The sequence below is a fragment of the Ruditapes philippinarum genome, unplaced genomic scaffold (genome assembly GCF_026571515.1).
Source record: "Ruditapes philippinarum isolate M1 unplaced genomic scaffold, ASM2657151v2 ctg1018_1_1_1_1, whole genome shotgun sequence".
In the NCBI taxonomy this organism is placed as follows: Eukaryota; Metazoa; Mollusca; class Bivalvia; order Venerida; family Veneridae; genus Ruditapes; species Ruditapes philippinarum.
Window position 1 is genome coordinate 234,555 of NW_026857866.1, and position 20,860 is coordinate 255,414.

The following is a 20,860-nucleotide window of genomic DNA, read 5'->3' on the forward strand; positions in this document are numbered from 1 at the left end:
AATTTCAAATTATGACAATTTCAAATCCATTGCAAACTATGCAACAAATTAAAATACATATCATGCACTGCTTTGATTTTACGACTTAATACCTTTCAATTTAATTGTCCGTTAATCAGACAAAAATTTCCTTTCATTCATACAAGAGGACAATATAATTTTATCCAATTATTGTCCACTTTTCTATCAATTAATTATCCAATTTTCAAAACAAACTTGTATGTACTACACAACCCTCTTTCTATTGTTACACATTTTACCTGTATACAGTACTGCTAGTGACGTAGCTATACGACCAAATATGGAAAGGATGATGCAACTGTGTAAACAACTGCCTTGCTGATTAAGATTTAAAGTTGTCAGTACATATTAAGCTGCATGAATTACAGTAGCTAACTGGGGGTAATTAAATTCATTAAAGAATTTTTTTCTTCTGTTTATAGAGATTCTTCAAATTATTTTTATGCAACATTTTCTTTTCTATTCATCTATTATTTTTCAATGGCTGAATGAATTATAGGAAAGAGGCTAATAAATTAGTGGTTCCAGTTCTTTTATGTACTTCTTGGTTAATAAAATATATGGTTTGGCATGACCCTAAAAAATTTCAAGTGACCCCTAAAATCTCATACAGGGGGTCAAAAATGACCCCCAAAAAATTGGAGCTGGAAGAAACACTGCATGAGGTTGGAGGATGGGAAGGGGGCTTTGGTCACACATTCATTCAAATACTATGTAAAATTTCTATTTTTTTCCTTTGATTAGGTTTTACTCCAAACCAATAAAGTATAGGTAATATGGCGACTTTCCGGCCTAACTGGTAGAGGATGGCCTAAGGCCCCCCTCCATGAATTATTTTAGGCACAAACAGGCACCTAAGTAAAACCACCATTGTTCCTCACATGATAGAATCCGAAGTCCGTCAGGACTCGAACCAAAAGCGGTGAGAGGCAAATAATTTGAATTCAAAGACCTTATTCACTCCGCCACAAACTCTTGTGAACTTGATACTATGCAAGGTCTTTCTTGTTATCAATAAATGGAGCTTTAAAACAAATTTATGCCCCAATCAAGGAGTGTATGGCATTCAAGTAAAATGTTTAGGAAATATTTCACCTGTCAAAACCACAGGAAACATATCACCGTCACCATCCCATCTGAAATTGGTCAAAATTTTCTCCTTGTTTGTATAGCAAGAATATTCAGGAATACCTAGAAAATGAGACACATCAGAATGATGAGACAAGAAAATTCATTACAGTTTCAAACAATAAAATTTAATAACCATTAAATGTTCTCATTGATTAACAATTTTTATAATTTTAACGCAAGGCCAATGGAAAATGCTAAATACAAAATATAAATGCTATGCAGTTCCTTTAGTTCCTTATAAAAGCTATTCTAAGATTTAATTAAAACAACAAAAATTTTGCTTTAGTGACAACTATCACTTAAGGATATATTAAACAAAACAGAAATTATAAAAATCTTGACACTTGATTAAAAATTGCTCAATAACTAGAATGCATTATTATTTACAAGATTTTCAAGTGCTATTTTCAAACTAAAGCTAAAATCACAAATACGATAATATTATAGTATTTCAAGAAAAGTACATGTACTGTCAAAATTAATTCCACTTGTGGGCATTCGCTTTTCTTTTCTGTGCACAATAGTAACTTTTATTTTACCCATGCAAGGCCAAGCATATATTTTGATGTGATGTCATTTGCATGATACAAACATAGCGTAAAGACAGGCTTAATGTTAGTGTTATACTATAAGCTTTGTCATTGGAAAACTTTAAACAGTCTTAATATTTTTATGTTTAATAATAGAATATTTTATTCGTGCAGGTTCATTACTGAATTTATTGAACTTGTTAAATTAAATAATATTATGCTCGCCAAAGGCTGGCATTTAACTTTTTCAATAAATTTAGTATTGCACTTACACCCATTCAATATCTTCTATATACAGTGCAAAGTGATTTATTGAAACATAAGTATAAAATCACGAATCAGATTGGTTTAAACATATTTATTTAAGCCCTATTGCGAAACATTCTTGCAGCTTATATCAATCACTTTTGAGTTCGCTTACTGGAACCAACCAGTACTGGCGTCATATGAAGAAACATGGATGTGACCTGATTAGGGCTCGACAGGTTGAAAGGCAGACATTTTAACCACTAGGCCATTGCTCCCCTGATGCACATACCTGAGATCATAGTATTAAGAAAGTTGACAGCTTTATGTTGAGTTGGTGTAATATACAGGTAGTCATCAACCAGTCTTAACAAGAAGTCCCCATCAGTTATCTTAAACAGGTTTCTCTCCATGTGAGCGTAGTAAAAGCTACATAATAAAGTAGAGATCACTGATCCTTGACTTATTCCAGATGTCTGTAAGCAGTAGTGGTTTCCTACCTAAACAAACAAGAGCTGTCAGAAGGACAGCGCGCTCGACTTTTTTAGTGCTTGCCTATAAAACAAAACTTTGACAGTTAAGGGCACACAAGACTTTAACTAGGAATTTCTAAGTACAAATCAAGAAACATTTTCACAGAGTTATCTTCTCTTGCTTACAGATAGGTCTCATGATGGCACATAAGAACTCCAACTTCCAAAGTAATATCTCAAATGGTTAAGTCAACAAGTGGACAAGAATGAAAATCTTAACTGAGTTTCTAAGTCAAAAAGGGCCATAATTCAAATAAAATCCTTAACAGAATTACCTTCTCCTGCCCATGTTTTGGGACCATGATGGTAAACAAGTATTCCAACTTTCAAATTAATATCTCAAACAGTTCAGTCAAAAAGTGGACTGGTACTAAAAACTTAACCAAGATTCTAAGTCGATAAAAGGCCTTAATTTTTAAAACAAATCCTTGACAGAGTTACCTTCTCTTGCGTACAGATGGGGGTAATGATGTGAAATAGCATTAAAAGTTTCAAAGCAATATCTCAAAGGGTTAAGGCAATAAGTGGATTTTACCCATATTCAATGTATTTTCTAAGTCAAAAAGGGGCATAATTCTGTCAAAAACCTTGACAGAGTTATGTCCTCTTGTCTGTTGATGAAGGTCGTGATGGTAAACAAGTATGGTCAGTTTCAAAGCAATACCTCCAATGGTTTTGAAATAAAGTGAGGTGGTACAAAAAACTTAACCAAGCTCAATACACTTTCTAAGTCAAAAAAGGGCCATAATTCTGTCAAAAACCTTGACAGAGTTATGTACTCTTGTCTGTAGATGGAGGTTATGATGGTGAACAAGTATGGTAAGTTTCAAAGCCATACTTGTAATACTTCTGAAATAAAGTGGGGTGGTACGAAAAACTTAACCAAGGTGTGACGCCAACGCTAACGCCGACGCCGGGGCGAGTAGGATAGCTCCCCTTTTCATAGAAAAGTCGAGCTAAAAACATAGTTAGATTTATTGTTTAACCCATGAAGAGAACATGGTTACACACATATATGCCATACTTCCAGCCAACAAGATAGGGGGAATTGGCTTTAAAAAAAATAGGTATTTGGACCAAAAATGGGGGATTGTTTTTGTAAACTCGTCGCCCTAATTCCATAATGATGTAAGTCGTATTTTTACCATTTTGAGAAAATCGACTTTAAAGTTTTAACAGGCTATATCTTCACACTTACTGAACCAATTTTAATATAAAATATATCATAGTGTGCAGAATTATTTTAACTTTTACACTTTTAATTACGAAGAAGTTCCTGTAGATAGTTTTTTTAAAAATCAAAATAAAAAAAATGAAAAATCACTGAAAAATATATTTTATTGACAAAAATACAAGAACCAGAATGCTGTAATAAGTTACAGCAATGTGACCCTAAAATATCATTACATTTAGGAGTTACAACAGTGTGAAATAATGACTATTTTACTGTTTTATACTGAAATTATATTAAATTTAGACGTTTCTAGAAATTGAATGCTTTAACGAATAGTCTGGATCCACATTTATTTAGGCACCACAGAGCATGTAATGTGATCAGGATCAAAACAGTAAATTTAGTTTTAAAAGTCAATAATAGAAATCCAGACAATGCGGTGAAGTGTGAAAAGCTACGAATAGGCATTTTAAGGTTGAAATTGAACCCGGGCTTCATTATCTTATGACCATTTACATGAAATAGTGAGCCTTGCAAATGAACAAAAAAAAATAAGATATTACTGATTTTGTAAATGTATCACATTGAGTTAAACAAAACGAAATCAAAATTTAGAAACGTCGTCATTGTATTGATATTTACGACGTTAAATAGCAAAACTTTTATCATATGATATGCTATTTTCACATTAACACTGTACACTATAAAATATTTGAAATTCAGATTTACTTTTGGTTTCGTTTATTATATCATTAATTCATTCCAAATTCAATTTTGAATACTTGTTACTTGCATACAAACAGCATGTTGAAGACAATTTGACTTACAAAACACACAAAAATGTTGAAAGATGTAACTGCTTAAACTTTGAAAAACAACATCAACAAGATATGTTTGTAAAACATGTATGCCCCCTATCAGCAGCCAATTAGTCATGTGATAAGGTTATTATGCATGACTTCTGACCCAGTGATCAAACAATTAATAAGGGTTATAAAGTATCTACTGGTCATGACCTTGACCTTTGACCCCTTGACCCAAAACTCAATAGGGGTCATCTGCTGGTCACGACCAATCATCAAACAAAGTTTGAAGTTCCTAGGCCTAGGCGTTTTTAGTAAATTGATCAGAAAAACCGTTTTTACCTACAAGGTCAATGTGACCTTGACCTTTGACCCTTGACCCCAAAATCAATAGGGGTCATCTGCTGGTCATGACCAATCACCATGCCAAGTTTGAAGTTCTTAGGCCTAAGGGTTCTCTTATTATTGATCGGAAACCGATTTTAACATACAAGGTCAATGTGACCTTGACCTTTGACCCCAAAATCAATAGGGGTCATCTGCTGGTCATGACCAATCACCATGCCAAGTTTGAAGTTTCTAGGCCGAAGCGTTCTTTAGTTATTGATCAGAAAACCGTTTTTTACTTACAAGGTCATTGTGACCTTGACCTTTGACCCCTTGATCCCAAAATCAATAGGAGTAATCTGCTGGTCATGACAAATCACCATACCAAGTTTGAAGTTCCTAGGCCTAAGCGTTCTTGAATTATTGATCAGAAACCGTTTTTACTTAAAAGGTCAATGTGACCTTGACCTTTGACCCTTCACCTAAAACTCAATAAGGGTCATCTGCTGGTCATGACCAATCATCACACAAAGTTTGAAGTTCCTAGGCCTAAGCGTTTTTAGTTAATTGATCGGAAACCGTTTTTACCTACAAGGTCAATGTGACCTTGACCTTTGACCCCTTGACCCAAAATCAATAGGTCATCTGCTGGTCATGACCAATCACCATACCAAGTTTGAAGTTCCTAGGCATAAGGGTTCTTAAGTTATTGATCGGAAAGCATTTTTACGTACAAGGTCAATGTGACCTTGCCCTTTAACCCCTTAACCCCAAAATCAATAGGGGTCATTTGCTGGTCATGACCAATCACCATACCAAGTTTGAAGTTCCTAGGCCTAAGGGTTCTTTAGTTATTGATCGGAAACCGTTTTTACCTAAGAGGTCAATGTGACCTTGACTTTGACCCCTAGACCCAAAATCAATAGGGTCATCTACTGATCATGACCAATCACCATCTCAAGTTTGAAGTCCCTAGGCCTAAGGGTTCTTTCATTATTGATCGGAAACCGTTTTTACCTACAAGGTCAATGTGACCTTGACCTTTGACCCTTAACGCCAAAATCAATGGGGGTCATCTGATTGGTCATAACCAATCACCATACCAAGTTTGAAGTTCCTAGGCCTAAGGGTTCTTTTGTTATTGATCAGAAACCGTTTTTAATTAAAAGGTCAATGTGACCTTGACCTTTGACCCCTTGACCCCAAAATCTATACGGGTCATCTACTGATCATGACCAATCACCATACCAAGTTTGAAGTTCCTAGGCCTAAAGGTTCTTTAGTTATTGATCGGAAACCGTTTTTACCTACAAGGTCAATGTGACCTTGACCTTTGACCCCTTGACCCCAAAATCAATAGGGGTCATCTACTGATCATGACCAATCACCATACCAAGTTTGAAGTTCCTAGGCCTAAGGGTTCTTTTGTTATTGATCAGAAACCGTTTTTAATTAAAAGGTCAATGTGACCTTGACCTTTGATCCCTTGACCCCAAAATCTATACGGGTCATCTACTGATCATGACCAATCACCATACCAAGTTTGAAGTTCCTAGAGGCCTTAAGGTTCTTTAGTTATTGATCGGAAACCGTTTTTACCTACAAGGTCAATGTGACCTTGACCTTTGACCCCTTGACCCCAAAATTAATAGGGGTCATCTATTGATCATGACCAATCACCATACCAAGTTTGATGTTCCTAAGCCTTAAGGTTCTTTAGGTATTGATCGGAAACCGTTTTTACCTACAAGGTCAATGTGACCTTGACCTTTGACCCCTTGACCCCAAAATCAATAGGGGTCATCTACTGATCATGACCAATCACCAAACCAAGTTTGAAGTTCCTAGGCCTTAAGGTTCTTTAGTTATTGATCAGAAACCGTTTTTGCTTACAAGGTCCAATGTGACCTTGACCTTTGACCCCTTGACCCCAAAATCAATAGGGGTCATCTACTGATCATGACCAATCACCATACCAAGTTTTGAAGTTCCTAGGCCTTAAGGTTCTTTAGTTATTGATCGGAAACCGTTTTTGCTTTTAAGGTCAATGTGACCTTGACCTTGACCCCTTGACCCAAAATCAATAGGGGTCATCAACTGGTCATGACTAATCACCATACCAAGTTTGAAGTTCCTAGGCCTTAAGGTTCTTTAGTTATTGATCAGAAACGTTGTTTTTGCTTTCAAGGTCAATGTGACCTTGACCTTTGACCCCTTGACTCCAAAATCAATAGGGGTCATCTACTGGTCATGACCAATCACCATACCAAGTTTGAAGTTCCTAGGCCTTAAGGTTCTTTAGTTATTGATCGGAAACCGTTTTTGCTTTCAAGGTCAATGTGACCTTGACCTTTGACCCCTTGACCCCAAAATCAATAGGGGTCATCTACTGGTCATGACCAATCACCATACCAAGTTTGAAGTTCCTAGGCCTTAAGGTTCTTTAGTTTTTGATCGGAAACCGTTTTTGCTTTCAAGGTCAATGTGACCTTGACCTTTGACCCCTTGACCCCAAAATCAATAGGGGTCATCTACTGGTCATGACCAATCACCATACCAAGTTTGAAGTTCCTAGGCCTAAGGGTTCTTTAGTTATCACTCGGAAACCATTTGGTCTACGGACCGACGGACCGACGGACCGACAAGTGCAAAGCAATATACCCCCTTTTTTTCAAAATGGGGGCATAACAATGAGTTCCTTTCTCTGTAACATGAAAAAGAATAAACCTATAAATTTTACTTTTCTAAGAACAGCATTACTTAATTTTTTGTTTTAAAAAAAAATGAAAAATATGAAACACAACTCAAAGCTCACAAATTTTCAAAGATGCTACAGATCTGGATTATGGTGTTTCAATGATCTACTGTACTTCAATTACTACATGTATTTATATATCAAGTGGCATACAACTTTTTACATACAATAACAATTAAGTATACGTTTAATTGCTTTTAATGTTTTTAACTGAACTGTTTACATCAATTACCCATTCGTATAAAAGCAATGCTCAATATCTAAGAGTTTCAGTCAAATATTAATTCTATTTTACTTCAACAAACGTTTGATGAAACAAATATGACAATTTAAAGATTCCTTAATGTTTGATATGGTCTTTAAGACTTTGTAACATTTTTTCACAAAAATCATTTTTTTCTACGTTTCAATCGAATGACAAATTTTTAACTAAGCATATTTTTTTTTCTTTTTAAAAAATAGTTTTGGGAATGGATAATTTTGAGTTCAAAGGTTCAAATCACTTGATAATTACAGGTAGTATTACCTTACGAGTTGGAAGTAGATGTACTGAATTATTTTTTAACTTAGAAACTGAGATTAATTTTGCTTTGCATGTTTCAATTACATAAGAAATTTTAGCATAAAAGATTGAAAATGATTATGTTGACAAAAAGGTATAGACTGACACCCTGTTGATTTATGCAAAATAGCTGAGTAGGTCAACAGGGTGGCATTCTGTTTAATAAGTATTTGTTGTGCAAATGACGTCTCTTATTCAACGCTAAATGGTACATCTGAGACAACTCGATCTCAGCTTTTAAACTTTTTGTTTATAGGCATATTGTCAACTTTAACCCACAATATAGTCTTTGACGTTTGGGCGTACTGTTTTAAGACCACAAACGAGTGATGTAGGACTGAACACTTCTGCCATTTTAAAAGTGTTTTTGTCTTTCTTTCTTTATGACAGTGGGTATTGTTAACCACTCTGGATTGCATAATGCCTTGGACAGCAAAACTTTTGATATTTTTGTGATGAAAGTGCAGAATTATGAATTTATGAAAATTATGAAATTATGAATTATGAAAAACATGATTAACCTAATTTAACATCAATTATGAGTGGTAAAGTTATATGTGTAAATTTTATTCGAATCTCTTAGCACCAGTACCGTAATTTGTCTTATATAAGTAAAGAAAAACATTGTACAAAATGTAATAATGGCAGTAGTATGTTTCTATTTGATGAGTTTTGTTTGTAAGTTAAAAGTATAAACAATCTTATGCAAAACCTGATTGTCCGTATTTAATGGTAACATTGATCAATCGATCATATAATCAATCACATATCACGTTATTAACAGTTGATACTTGTGAATATTGAAAGTTTGTATCAATTTATCCGATTTTCATGCTATCCGAATTTCATAACACAGCATGGTGCTTTGAATTTAGCTCAAGGGTTAAGAGTAGTTATTATTTCTTTTTAAGGTTTGAAACAGTTTCAATAAAATATTAATCTATAGATAATTAGATAACATCTAAAGCAAAACACTTACATGTTATCAAGAAATATAAAACGTTAAACTGTCATTCCTGATACCTTGAAAAATCTGCCATTTTGTCAAAACAGCATCACGTGACTAGAATCTTAACAAACTATGGTTCAGAAGTTACGATATTTATGGACTGTATTTTATCACAATTTTAGGACTTACAGCACTCTGACCCATTCAATATATTGTTACAGGCAAGGACCAGAGTAATGTTGTTCTTACCATTAGATAGAGAAAAAAATTACGAACATTTTGATACCAAACACTCATTTTTTTCAAAATTGGAGTTACGACACTCTGGAATTAGGGCGACGAACTGTTGGCTTGGTAGCAGGTAAGCACTTATTCCAAAAAATTTTTACTGCCAAATTAAAACAGAATTTTCATATAGATTTACTGTATAATGTATATAAATATAGATCTCCAAAATCTCAAGTAGTTTACTAATATGGATAAAACAGTGGGAGAAAGAATTTAGTTATGTCTGGAATTTTACCCCAGAGGATAAAGTGCCTGGAATTTTACCCCAGATGAGAAAGTCTGAAATGTTAATTGAACAACATTTATATGTACTTTATAACTAACCTTAACTAAGTTGTTAAAAAGGTGCATCTTCAGTGCCTTTAGGAGCGTTTCACAAGTCTCATGCTGGTAAACTACCTGTTAATTTACAAGTTACATACACATGTACATCTTTTATTTGTGAGTCATTGTATAAGGACAGTGTAAATATTTAGATATATAAATAATCAAACTTATAAACTCCCACTGCATAATGTCAGGAATTGTTGCAATATTCATTTTTCTTGCATCAACGGTTTTTGTGACGTTGGCGACTACTGTAGATAACCTTTACAAAACTAATATAACTGAAAGAAAATTCTTTATCACCAACTCATGTCCTTGTTCTTTATATTGTAATTTATATCATGCAATACATCAAGAAGAGATCACATGTGACTGGACCAATTTTGAACCCAGTGGCATGATTTATGTAACTTACAAGTCTATGTAAACTAAGTTGCTCCTAGGGTGAAGCCTTTCTTATCCAAGGAGCATAACATACATTAATTCCTTAGAGGTCAACTAGGCAATGATACATGACAAGAATCAAAGCCCTGTGCATTGACTTGGGTCAATATTGCCAAAAGACAAAATCTACAATGTATTTTGTCTTACTTGGTCGTTTGATCTGAAGCATTTCTTAAATTATCTGTATGCTATATGTATAGTAAATTCTTTTAAAATTTCCACTTGTCCGTACAGGCTGTGGGACACCCTAGGGAATACAAACAGTTGTTTTTGCCACCCCTGAATAACTGGTTTATTACCTTGTCTACAAAGACAACATTGCTCAGCTTATCTTGTTTTGCTTTCTCCGCACAAAATGATGAGAAGTCTGGGTTAAACTTTGACAATGGCATAACCTCACGCTGAAACTTCCTTACCAACTTCCCTTCCTTTACTCCGACAATAAAGTACTTCCTGATTATATATTCTTCATCACACATCTCCTGCAACGTTTAAATTTACACAACAATTTACACAACAATTTTCACAATAATTTACACTACAATTTACACAACAAATCCAGTAACTACTACAATACAGTAAGAAATCTCACATACAAAAGTAAAGGTGAAGTAATGAATGAGAATTTTTAGAATACTTTATCTGGTTGTAAGGACATACTTAAAGAGTATAAAGCTATATCCATTTAAATATTTTTGTTAAATTTAAAAATAGTAAAATTATGTCGTTTCCAGTTTCTTATGGTTGATTCTTGAAAGATTTGTAACATAGAATGTTTTATTTACTTGAAGCTAAGGGTGGATTTTCATTATATCTTTTGATTTGACTTGTGTCTGCATTTGATGCAAATCCTTCCATCAATAATTCAAAAAGTTACAGCATTATTTCAGCATAATTCAATAATATGAACTTAAGTCAAAGTCAATGGGTTTTACGTCACAATGACATGGTATGTCAAATCGCGACATTCCAGCTTTACTGGTGGAGGAAGATCTCAGGTGCCCTTATTTCAGGCACAAACGGGCATCTGAGTAGAACCACCTACGTTCCGTAAGCTAGCTGAATAGCTTCCTCACATGAAAGAATCCAAAGTCCTTGTCGGGATTTGAACCCACAGCGGTGAGGGGCAAGTGGTTTGAAGTCAACGACCTTAACCACTTGGCCACGGACGTCCCCTGTAAAGTCAATTTTATAATCTCAAATGTCTTGCCCTAATGACTTTTGTGTCCTAATATGAAGAATGCCATTAAGATGTATAAAACATTAAGATGAGTGTTAAAGCTTAGGGATGGCCAACAAAACAATTAATGAAGCAACACCTTGAATTAAATTTTCCTTTGAAAAAACTGAGCAAAATTCAAAATTGTCACATCAACAATGTAAATGCTGTTGTTTAATTTTACCTACAAGAATAAGGTACTAAAATACATACCTTTGTCAAAATATGTTCCATTATAGCATAAAGTTTACTCTGGCAGATAGTATCGTAACATTTACATATATCTGCTTTCACAAAATAAAGTTTTGGGGACCCACTGCTGTTCCACTTGCCTACGAAATCAACCCATGACTTGTAAATGTCGTCAGTACCCATTATACCATATCCAGTCCGTGACGGGTTTTTATTCTTGATATATGTCAGCACACAGTGCATGTCGGAGATTTGCTTGTTCACAGAGAGTGTCTGAAATTAAACACAACATGTTACACTAATAGAGACAAATAGATCTTCTTATGTTTTAGTTTATACAACAGTTTATTTTTATTTCAATTGTGTAGGAACCTTTAAGTTTATAGATACCCTCTTGAATCCATTTCTGAAACCAACCAGTACTGAGCAATGAGTTAAGTTTCTTGCTCAGTAAATTAATCACTGCCCATGACAGGGTTGAACTCATATATACTGTGCTCCTCTTAGTTCGCGGTACTTAACGTTTTGAAACAAGAAAGAAAATAACAAATGAAACTTATGGTACAAAAATTGTCATAAGCTGTGACATATATGTATTTTCTGCTGTATGACAAAAGGAAACAACAGTGTATTCAGTCAAAATCAGTTCTAATGGACCAGACGTAGACCATGTGTGGGCCATTTAGAAAACAGTATGTCATCATTTAAATCGCGGTAAATGGTGTTACACTTAAGTTTTTTCATGTTTCAGTTAAAATTTCTACACGTCATTTTGCTTAATTTTAAATATTAAAACTATCTATACCTTGTAGCTCAAAATTTATTTTTTCAACAAACAAGAACATTTAGAAAATGATGATTGTTTCAGACGTATACACAAATCTAATGGACTATTGTTGCTTTTTGCAGAAATTTGTAAAATGTTTTTCTGTTTTATGTAAAAATCTAGAGATTTAATATATTTTGCACAAAAACTTTGTTGTTTAGGTGTATGAATAAAATATGTCAATTCTGACCAAGTTTAACCCTGGACTCATGAAAATATGCCATTACCGTGAAATAAGTGATGACGCGGAATTAGTGATGTTGAGTATAACTAGCGATCCTTAGATTACTATTACTAGTCCAATATGCCAACCTCTAAGCCAAGAAGATCTGAGAGTTAGTTACTCTGATTTGTGATTTTTGAGCCAACCAATAAAATCATCTGTTTCAGAGAGGAATCATTTGACAAGTTCAACATCATCTGTGAAATCACTGGTTTTAAGCTATAAACAAGATCTGCCAATGGAAACAAACAAATGACTTCCTAACAATGTGCCACAAAATGATGTCCATTTATTTCAAAATCCATCCATTAATGACACAAGACCATCAATGTACTTGTATGAATCTTTTCCTTAAAAATCTCAAGAGTAACCTTGACCTTTTAGCTACAAATTTGTGCCGGACGATGTTGGTCGACACTGGTCATATACGTATATTCAGTCACTGATATCCGGTTCAGGATTAAAACAATTTAGAAAATAACATGTACCTGATGTGATTCAACAGTAACAGAGCTACCCATATTGATGATTGGTCGCAAGGATTGTTGTTTTGGTAAAAATCGGAGTACAGATACACCAAGGCTTTTGCCTTACTCTTGACTCCCCAAAACTTTTTTTTTTAAAAAAAAGGCAATAGTGGATTACTTAAATAAACGATTAAATTTTTAATAAAAAATAAAAACAAACATATAACAAAGGAAATTTTTTTTCTTAAAAAGATTTTAAATTGTTTATATGTCATTTAAACAGAAGAAAAATTTCTTTGTAAACAATTTTTCACAAAATCTGTGAATAATGCCTGCTAATTAAAAAAACAAGAAAATGGCAATGCCCCAAAAAAAGGTTTTTAATTTCACCATTGTAAAAAAATTTCTTTTTAATTTTGGAAAAAATATAAGCAATTACAATGAATGTTTTAAAAATTTTAAATTTAGAAAAATAAAAAAAACAAATACGGGTAATGACCAAATTTCTAATTTAAAGCCTTAAAAACCCCTTGTGCATGCAAAAATTTTTTAAATTTGGGGAAAGTAAAAAACATATTTAAGTTTTAAGTTTAATTAACTGGAAAAGTTCTTTAAGTTTAAATTAAAATGAATGGACAACACAAAATCTATATCCCTCCACCTTTGGTATGGCCATACCTGTGAAACAGTCTTCAAAATCTTCCTGTGGATAAGATCTGCAATAAAACAATAAAAGACAAAATATTCATTTACTTTTATTTATTACTGCACCTTTCATAGGCTTTGCAACATTGCAATTTTATTGGATAAATTGTGATATCTTTATAGACTATATACATGGCTCTCAGTTTGTGAAGTAATTTCATTTTATTCTCAAATAAAAAGTCTGTATTATAAATTTGTTACAAATAAGATTCTTGAAAGGTTATATGGCCCTTATATAAATGGGTGCTAAATAGCTAAGGTTATATATGCAAACAATCATCTATATAGAGCAATATAACCTCTTAAACAAGATTGCATTTGAGAAAAATGCTATGCCACCGCATTAATACACAACACTAAATAGTAGTGTAGGAACAGATTTTTTTTGTTTCTTTACCAATTTTTGAAGATTGTTATAAAGCATAGATCCCTGACCTATCTTATTTTCTTATTATCAGATAAGTGGTTTTAAATCTAATGTTAACTTCAGTAAAAAATCAGAGTAGGAATATATCAAATTGCACTCGAGTCTAGTGAATTTTTGGTGGTGAAGTCATATTACACACAGCCTAAATTTCATGACTACATCAAAAGGACAACACAGTAAGACACTTTGTCAAAAATCTAGGTCAGCTGAAATCAAAGTTCACTTTACATCTTAATCTGTGCACAGGGTTTAAATGTCATAAGCTGTACATCAAAGGACAAGGAAAGGTAGGTCACATCAAACAAAATCTAGGTACATTCTTGATACAGGTCCACCAAACAAACTTTTCAAGTCAAATATCTAAGCTGTAGCTTTCTCCCATTCAGAAAACATTTGTTTTATTTTCTGTTTTTACTATGTGTACATAATGAGAATCACTGCCCCGGGGCAGTGGGCCAATTTTGAACACCAGGGGAAAAATTTGAACAACTTTAGTAGAGGACCTTATAGATGATATTATATAGCCAAACATCAAAGCTCTATCCCTTGTTCCTTCAGACAAAAAATATTTTTTATTTTTTTACTATGTGTACATAGTTGATAAAAATCAATGACCCTGGGGGTGGGGCCAATTTTTGACCCCAGGGCTATAATTTTGTACAATCTTTGCTAGAGGTTCACTACATAATGTTTCATGCAAAATATCTTAACTCTAGTCTTTGTAAATTTAAAGAAGATGATTTTTTAAGTTTTTACTTTATACATATAAGGAAAACCTATATGGCCCCGGGGGGGGCTAATTTTGACACTGGAGGCAAAATTTGAACAATTTTGTAGAGTTCCTATAGATGATATCATTTAACAAATATTAAAGCTCTAAGCCTTGTACCTTCAGACAATAAGATTTTTTACTATATATATTATTTAAAATCAATGACCCCCTGGGACGGGTGGCAAATTTTTGACACCAGGGGCTATAATTCAACAAAACATCTTGCTAGAAGTTCACTTCACAATTGTTCAATGCAAAATATCTAACCTCTAGCATTTGTCAATTGCTAGAAAAAATTTTTTTAAAGTTTTTACTATAAGTTTTTACTATATACATATAAGGAAAACCAATGACCCCCGGCGGGGCCGATTTTGACCCCAGGGCTATAATTTGGACAATCTTGGTAAAGGGTCTACCAGACCAATGCCTTATGCAAAATATCTAAGCTCTAGGCCTTTTGGGTCTTTACAAGAAGGTATTTTAAGTTTTAAACTATATGTACATATAGTGAAAATCAATGACACTCGGGGCGGGACCGATTTTGACCCCAGGGCTATAATTTGAACAATCTTGGTAAGGGTCTACCAGACAATGCCTTATGCAAAATATCTAAGCTCTTAGCCTGTTGGGTCTTTACAAAAAAGGTAATTCTTAGTTTTACTATATGTACATATAGTGAAAATCAATGGGGACCCCCGGGGCAGGGGCAATTTTTGACCCTAGGGCTATAATTTTGAAACAATCTTGGTAGAGGTCTACCAGACAATGCCTTATGCAAAATATCTAAGCTCTAGGCCTTTTGGGTCTTTACAGAAGGTATTTTAAGTTTTTACTATATGTACATATAGTGAAAATCAATGACACCCCGGGGCCGGGCCAATTTTGACCCCAGGGCTATAATTTGAACAATCTTGGTAGAGGTCTACCAGACAATGCCTTATGCAAAATATCTAAGCTCTAGTCTTTTTCAGTCTTTACAAGAAGGTATTTTAAGTTTTTACTATATGTACATATAGTGAAAATCAATGACCCCCAGGGCGGGCCGATTTTGACCCCAGGGCTATTATTTGAACAATCTTGGTAGAGGTCTACCAGACAATGCCTTATGCAAAATATCTAAGCTCTAGGCCTTTTGGGTCTTTACAAGAAGATTTTTTAAATTTATTCTTTTAATTCCTTTTGGTTGCCATGGCAACCAGATTTCTGCATGGAATAAAATTCTTTCAACAACTTTGGAACCCCTTCACCCAAGGATCAATCCTGCCAAGTTTGGTTGAAATTGGACTAGTGGTTTTTCACAAGAAGATTTTTTAATTTCACTATATAATCTATATAACACACACACACACACACACAAACAAACACACACACACACACACACACACACACACACATACACACAGGTGAATCGCTATATGCCACCGCATCGCAGATGATGAGGTGGCATAAAAATCTTCATAACTAGTAAAAGACCAATACAAGAATAAGATAATTATCACAAAAATGCAATTATTTTAGGACTTCATTTTAAAATGTAATTTTGGCTTTTGTGACAATTGTGGATAATGATGAGCAAATGAACAAGAGCTGTCGGTAAGCCATATGTCAATGGACTTTGAAAATATTTGAACTATTACAAAAACTTTAACGTAAATTCTAAGTCGAAAAAGGGGCATAATTCTGTCAAAATGCTTGATAGAGTTACCTCCTCTTGTCTACAGGTTGGGGTCATGATGGTGAACAAGTTTGCAAAGTTTCAAAGCCATATGTCTATGGACTTTGAAAATATTTGAACTATTACAAAAACTTTAACACAAGTGGTTACACCGACGCCGACGCTCGGGTGACTGCAATAGCTCTACTTATTCTTATCGAATAGTCGAGCTAAAAATTAATGACAGATGACATACACAGTGCCATCAAAAAAGTACATCTGATAACTGCTTAAAGTGGTCACGTGGCTTTGCCAATGTCCGCTAATAGTTACCTGAAGGCTAGATATTCCATCTGCGACAAAAGCCAGTGTTTCAAGTTTGATATAACATTAATAATATTTCAGAATTAATATTTTCATTTAGCACTTGTTTCTTATAGTAGCGTATGAATTTACAACTTCATTCATAACGGCAAAATTGCATCATTCTAAGAAAGCAATTTACTCATAAAGGCGCATGGGAATGACATTTAAAGCATGTGACCTGTCTTACACAGGGGTGAAAAACAGGTTTTTATAGCACCAGTGTAAAAAGTAGATAATCCCATTTGATATGAAAGAAAACTTAAATCTATATATTAGTAATTCACTCTAAGGCATAAAATAAATATCATCACTTTATTACTACTGATCAGAAATTTGCCAACATAAAATGACAGAACCTGGTAATGTCATATTTTACAATGTTTACCTTTGAATCCATATATATGTAGTTTATTCCAGGTAACTTGTCTATAATATACCATCTTATATCTGAGAAATGCAGTATCAGTAATGTAGAAGTAGGTCTTCAATAGAGTAAGACTGTAGGTAAACAACCAAAGTACCAGTCTAGCCAACAGGTGTAGTCTTAAACTGTTTGAAGTAGTTGGTCTCAACCAGTCAACTTCTGTTGTCTGATCCAATAAAAAACAAACTAATTATGAAGACAAAAAACTTTGAAACCCTTGCACCATCATCAGATTAAGGAAAAGTTTAGGTTTTGTAGGGTTCAAGCTTTCATCAACACAGCTAAAGAAGTACTGCACGGAACACAAACTTTTTATTGGTCTAAATGTAATCTCATGCATGATTAATACATCTTAACATTAGTCTATACATTGTTTAACTTTTAAAAGATACATACGGAATTATGAAGCAGAACGTGTTGGCAGTGTGCACAACAAGGAAGGGTTCTGATAGTCCTGCGACATTTCATTGAAATCCTGCCAGCATTATGACCTGTGAAAACTAAATAAAGTTAATCTATTTTGAGCTTTGGTGGCCGTGAAGCAGAAAGTGCCAGTGATATGTACAACTAGGGTTGATACTGATTACTCCTTGGACGTTTTGTCGGAATCCCGCCAACAACTTAAAGTATTGAACCCGAGCATTCTGCTTGTATGCATACCTCTTCTAGGTAGTGAGGCTTGCTAGAAAGTTTTGTTGAAATTCATTTCATTGGTTGCTAAGAGACAGCCCCACAAAATATTGGACAGAGAGTACCTGCCATCAAGATATGCTGACCTTCAGGGACATAAAACATTATTTGCAATATTTCTGTACCTTCATTCCATTCATAAGCTGGCCAAGTGTCAATCTGTCATTCTTCCCTAATGATATCATCTTTGATATATCTGGGGGGAAAAAAAGATCAATAATTAAACAAGCCTAAATACTAAAATAAGTATTACATTTTAAAGTATCTAACCATTTTCGACCACTCTGATAGATTTTGTCATGATCCTGTACAACAACTACTTTATGTCACTCCAGCTGAATCTAAAGACAATAAACCTTCTTATTTGTCTAAACTTCATGCTCAGGTTCACTTAAGTCTGTGTGCTAAGGACTTCGCCTATCAGACCCAAAGGATAGTAATTTGAACACAGGTCACCGAGGTAATACTTCTTGCACAATACAATCACTGTATGCCATCTCATTGCACATGCTTTAATGGTATAAAAACTATATCAGAATCTTACTTTTCAGTATAACATTCAGATTATGTTTTGTTCCTATCAGTTTAACTGGTAGCACCTTCATTATACAGGCTCTGAGAAACAGGAATACCTGTAATAGAATTAATAGATATACATGTATTGAGATTAGTACATAAAACACACACATAAATACAAATATCATACATACACATTTTTAAAGCAGCCTTTGGCTTTTATTGTCTGTTGGAAAAACAATTACTTGTTGTTTTAAACTAAGTATTTCAATAATTTTATGTTGGAAAAAATACATCATATCACTGTTATACCTTCTTCAAAAAAAATTCCCAAGATTTATTTATAACGTCTCAGAGACATTCTTTTCTAAAAATAGAAGATCGGGAATCGGATTGTCTGCTTAAAAACTAATTTAAATATAGAGAGCGGATATTCATTTTCCACCTTTCACAATCTCATGAGGCATAATTTATATTATAAGTTTAAAGGACAATAAGATTTAATTTTAATTTAAAGACTCTTTTAGCTCCTTTTACCTTCTTGTGCATACTGCTTTTGTAAAAGGTCATTTAAGGATCAATCCTAAGGAGTTTTGTCAAAATCAGTGACATTTTTTGGGAGAATTCGTGGATACTCAATAATGACAAAAACAGCATATAAGACAATAAAAATTAATCTTGTCCTTTAATAAGGCATGTTGCGTCACAGGTATCATCATTAATTTTCTTTCATGGGCCACAAAATACACATCCACTTAAAAAAATTGCTTATAGACCGACAAAATGATGGAAGACCAGGGGTATAACATAATACTACCCTTATAGTATATGTACCATTATGGCATACATTTTATGGTACATGTATATAATCATTTTGGCATATATAAATTCTCTTTTATATTTTAAGACTTCATGTTTAAATATATATTGTAAATACCTTTCTAGGATGATGATGACTTCTCAACAAATTTGATGCTGTATTTCTCCGAGAACTTCTAAGGAAACCTTAAATCACATCATTTAATAATCATTATAGGGAATGCCATAAAAATCATTAAGAAAACTTATACACAAAGCCAATAAAACTGAGCAATGTCAAGCATAAAGTAGCCCCTATATAAAGAAAGACACCCTTCCTTTTCATTAAAGTACATTGTATATTACTAAGAATTACAATTTTAGGATTCAATGAAGTGATGAATGCAAATTTATGTACAATTTGAATGGTAATATTACAGTATCTAATATTGATTTATTTTGTTATGCTAATTCTGAGGTTAACTACATTCAATAATCAAGTACTATAACACACTGATTTCCTATCAAAATATGTTCATGAAAAGGTTTTAGCACAAATCTGGATAACTAGCCAGTAATTATCCATTTCTCCACAAGTGACCAACTACTAATCCCTCACACTTGCTGAATTAGCAGGGAGAGTCAAATGACTAATATAAGACTCAAAGCAGCATGCCTCCAGATTCATGCCAATTTTTATAAAAGTTTTGAAAATTTATTTAACAATAAAATATTGCACAGTAAACAAAGAAAGCAATTTATCCATAGCAAACACTTACAATCCATGCAAAATACCAAAATATGCAAAAGTAGCCCTGTGTTAGTAACAGTCTAAATATGGTAATATATACTAATATTCTGCAAAAACAGTCATTTATTGCACATAACCTGTAAATTGCTACTTAAATTTTGAATCTTTTTACTTTTCTTCAAATCTTTGTACATTTTTCTCAAGTTTGATTTTCTTGAAATATTTTTGGCTCATCTGGAGGCACGCAGCTTTATTGTCATCTGAAAACATTGAAAATAGTGCCTAAGTATATTATTTTCTGAGAAAAAGTTTATTCAGTAATGATATACGAATTATAACTAGACATTACCTCTCCTGATCCTAGGACCTGAATGGTTTGTTTTGTATACTTCAGCTGGACAATGATGATTTAACAAAGCTCGGTAAGGACAGTTCCTAGATAAATAATAAGACAATTGGATCAAAAACCAACACAAATTTAAGTATCAAAACATGTTTCGCTTTGTTAAGCTTCCTCAGTTGATACATTTATGTGGATAAATTATACACATATTTATTGTACTTAGAGGATATTGAATGAGTGTAAGTTCAATACTGAATTTATTGCACGAGTTGAATAAAATTATATCATGCGAGCCTCTGGCAAGCATAATATTATTTTATTCAACGACTGCAATAAATTCAGTAATGAACTTACATGAATTTAATATTCTATTTATCACATACCCAAAATAAAAACC

General features: G+C 33.6%; 1 protein-coding gene across 1 annotated transcript in view; it reads right to left on the minus strand.

Annotated features, from left to right (window-relative positions):
- LOC132751287 (telomerase reverse transcriptase-like) overlaps positions 1–20,860 on the minus strand; it is a 44,545-nt gene that overhangs the window by 9,802 nt on the left and 13,883 nt on the right. The window contains exons 10-21 of the mRNA XM_060741448.1: positions 20,470–20,555; positions 19,509–19,576; positions 18,600–18,687; positions 18,181–18,251; positions 17,327–17,531; positions 13,679–13,733; positions 13,039–13,132; positions 11,523–11,774; positions 10,390–10,572; positions 9,644–9,718; positions 2,221–2,428; positions 1,117–1,212 (exon numbers count right to left, since the gene is read on the minus strand). Coding sequence (XP_060597431.1) covers positions 1,117–1,212; positions 2,221–2,428; positions 9,644–9,718; positions 10,390–10,572; positions 11,523–11,774; positions 13,039–13,132; positions 13,679–13,733; positions 17,327–17,531; positions 18,181–18,251; positions 18,600–18,687; positions 19,509–19,576; positions 20,470–20,555 — 1,481 coding nt within the window. The remainder of the gene's footprint in view (positions 1–1,116; positions 1,213–2,220; positions 2,429–9,643; positions 9,719–10,389; positions 10,573–11,522; positions 11,775–13,038; positions 13,133–13,678; positions 13,734–17,326; positions 17,532–18,180; positions 18,252–18,599; positions 18,688–19,508; positions 19,577–20,469; positions 20,556–20,860) is intronic.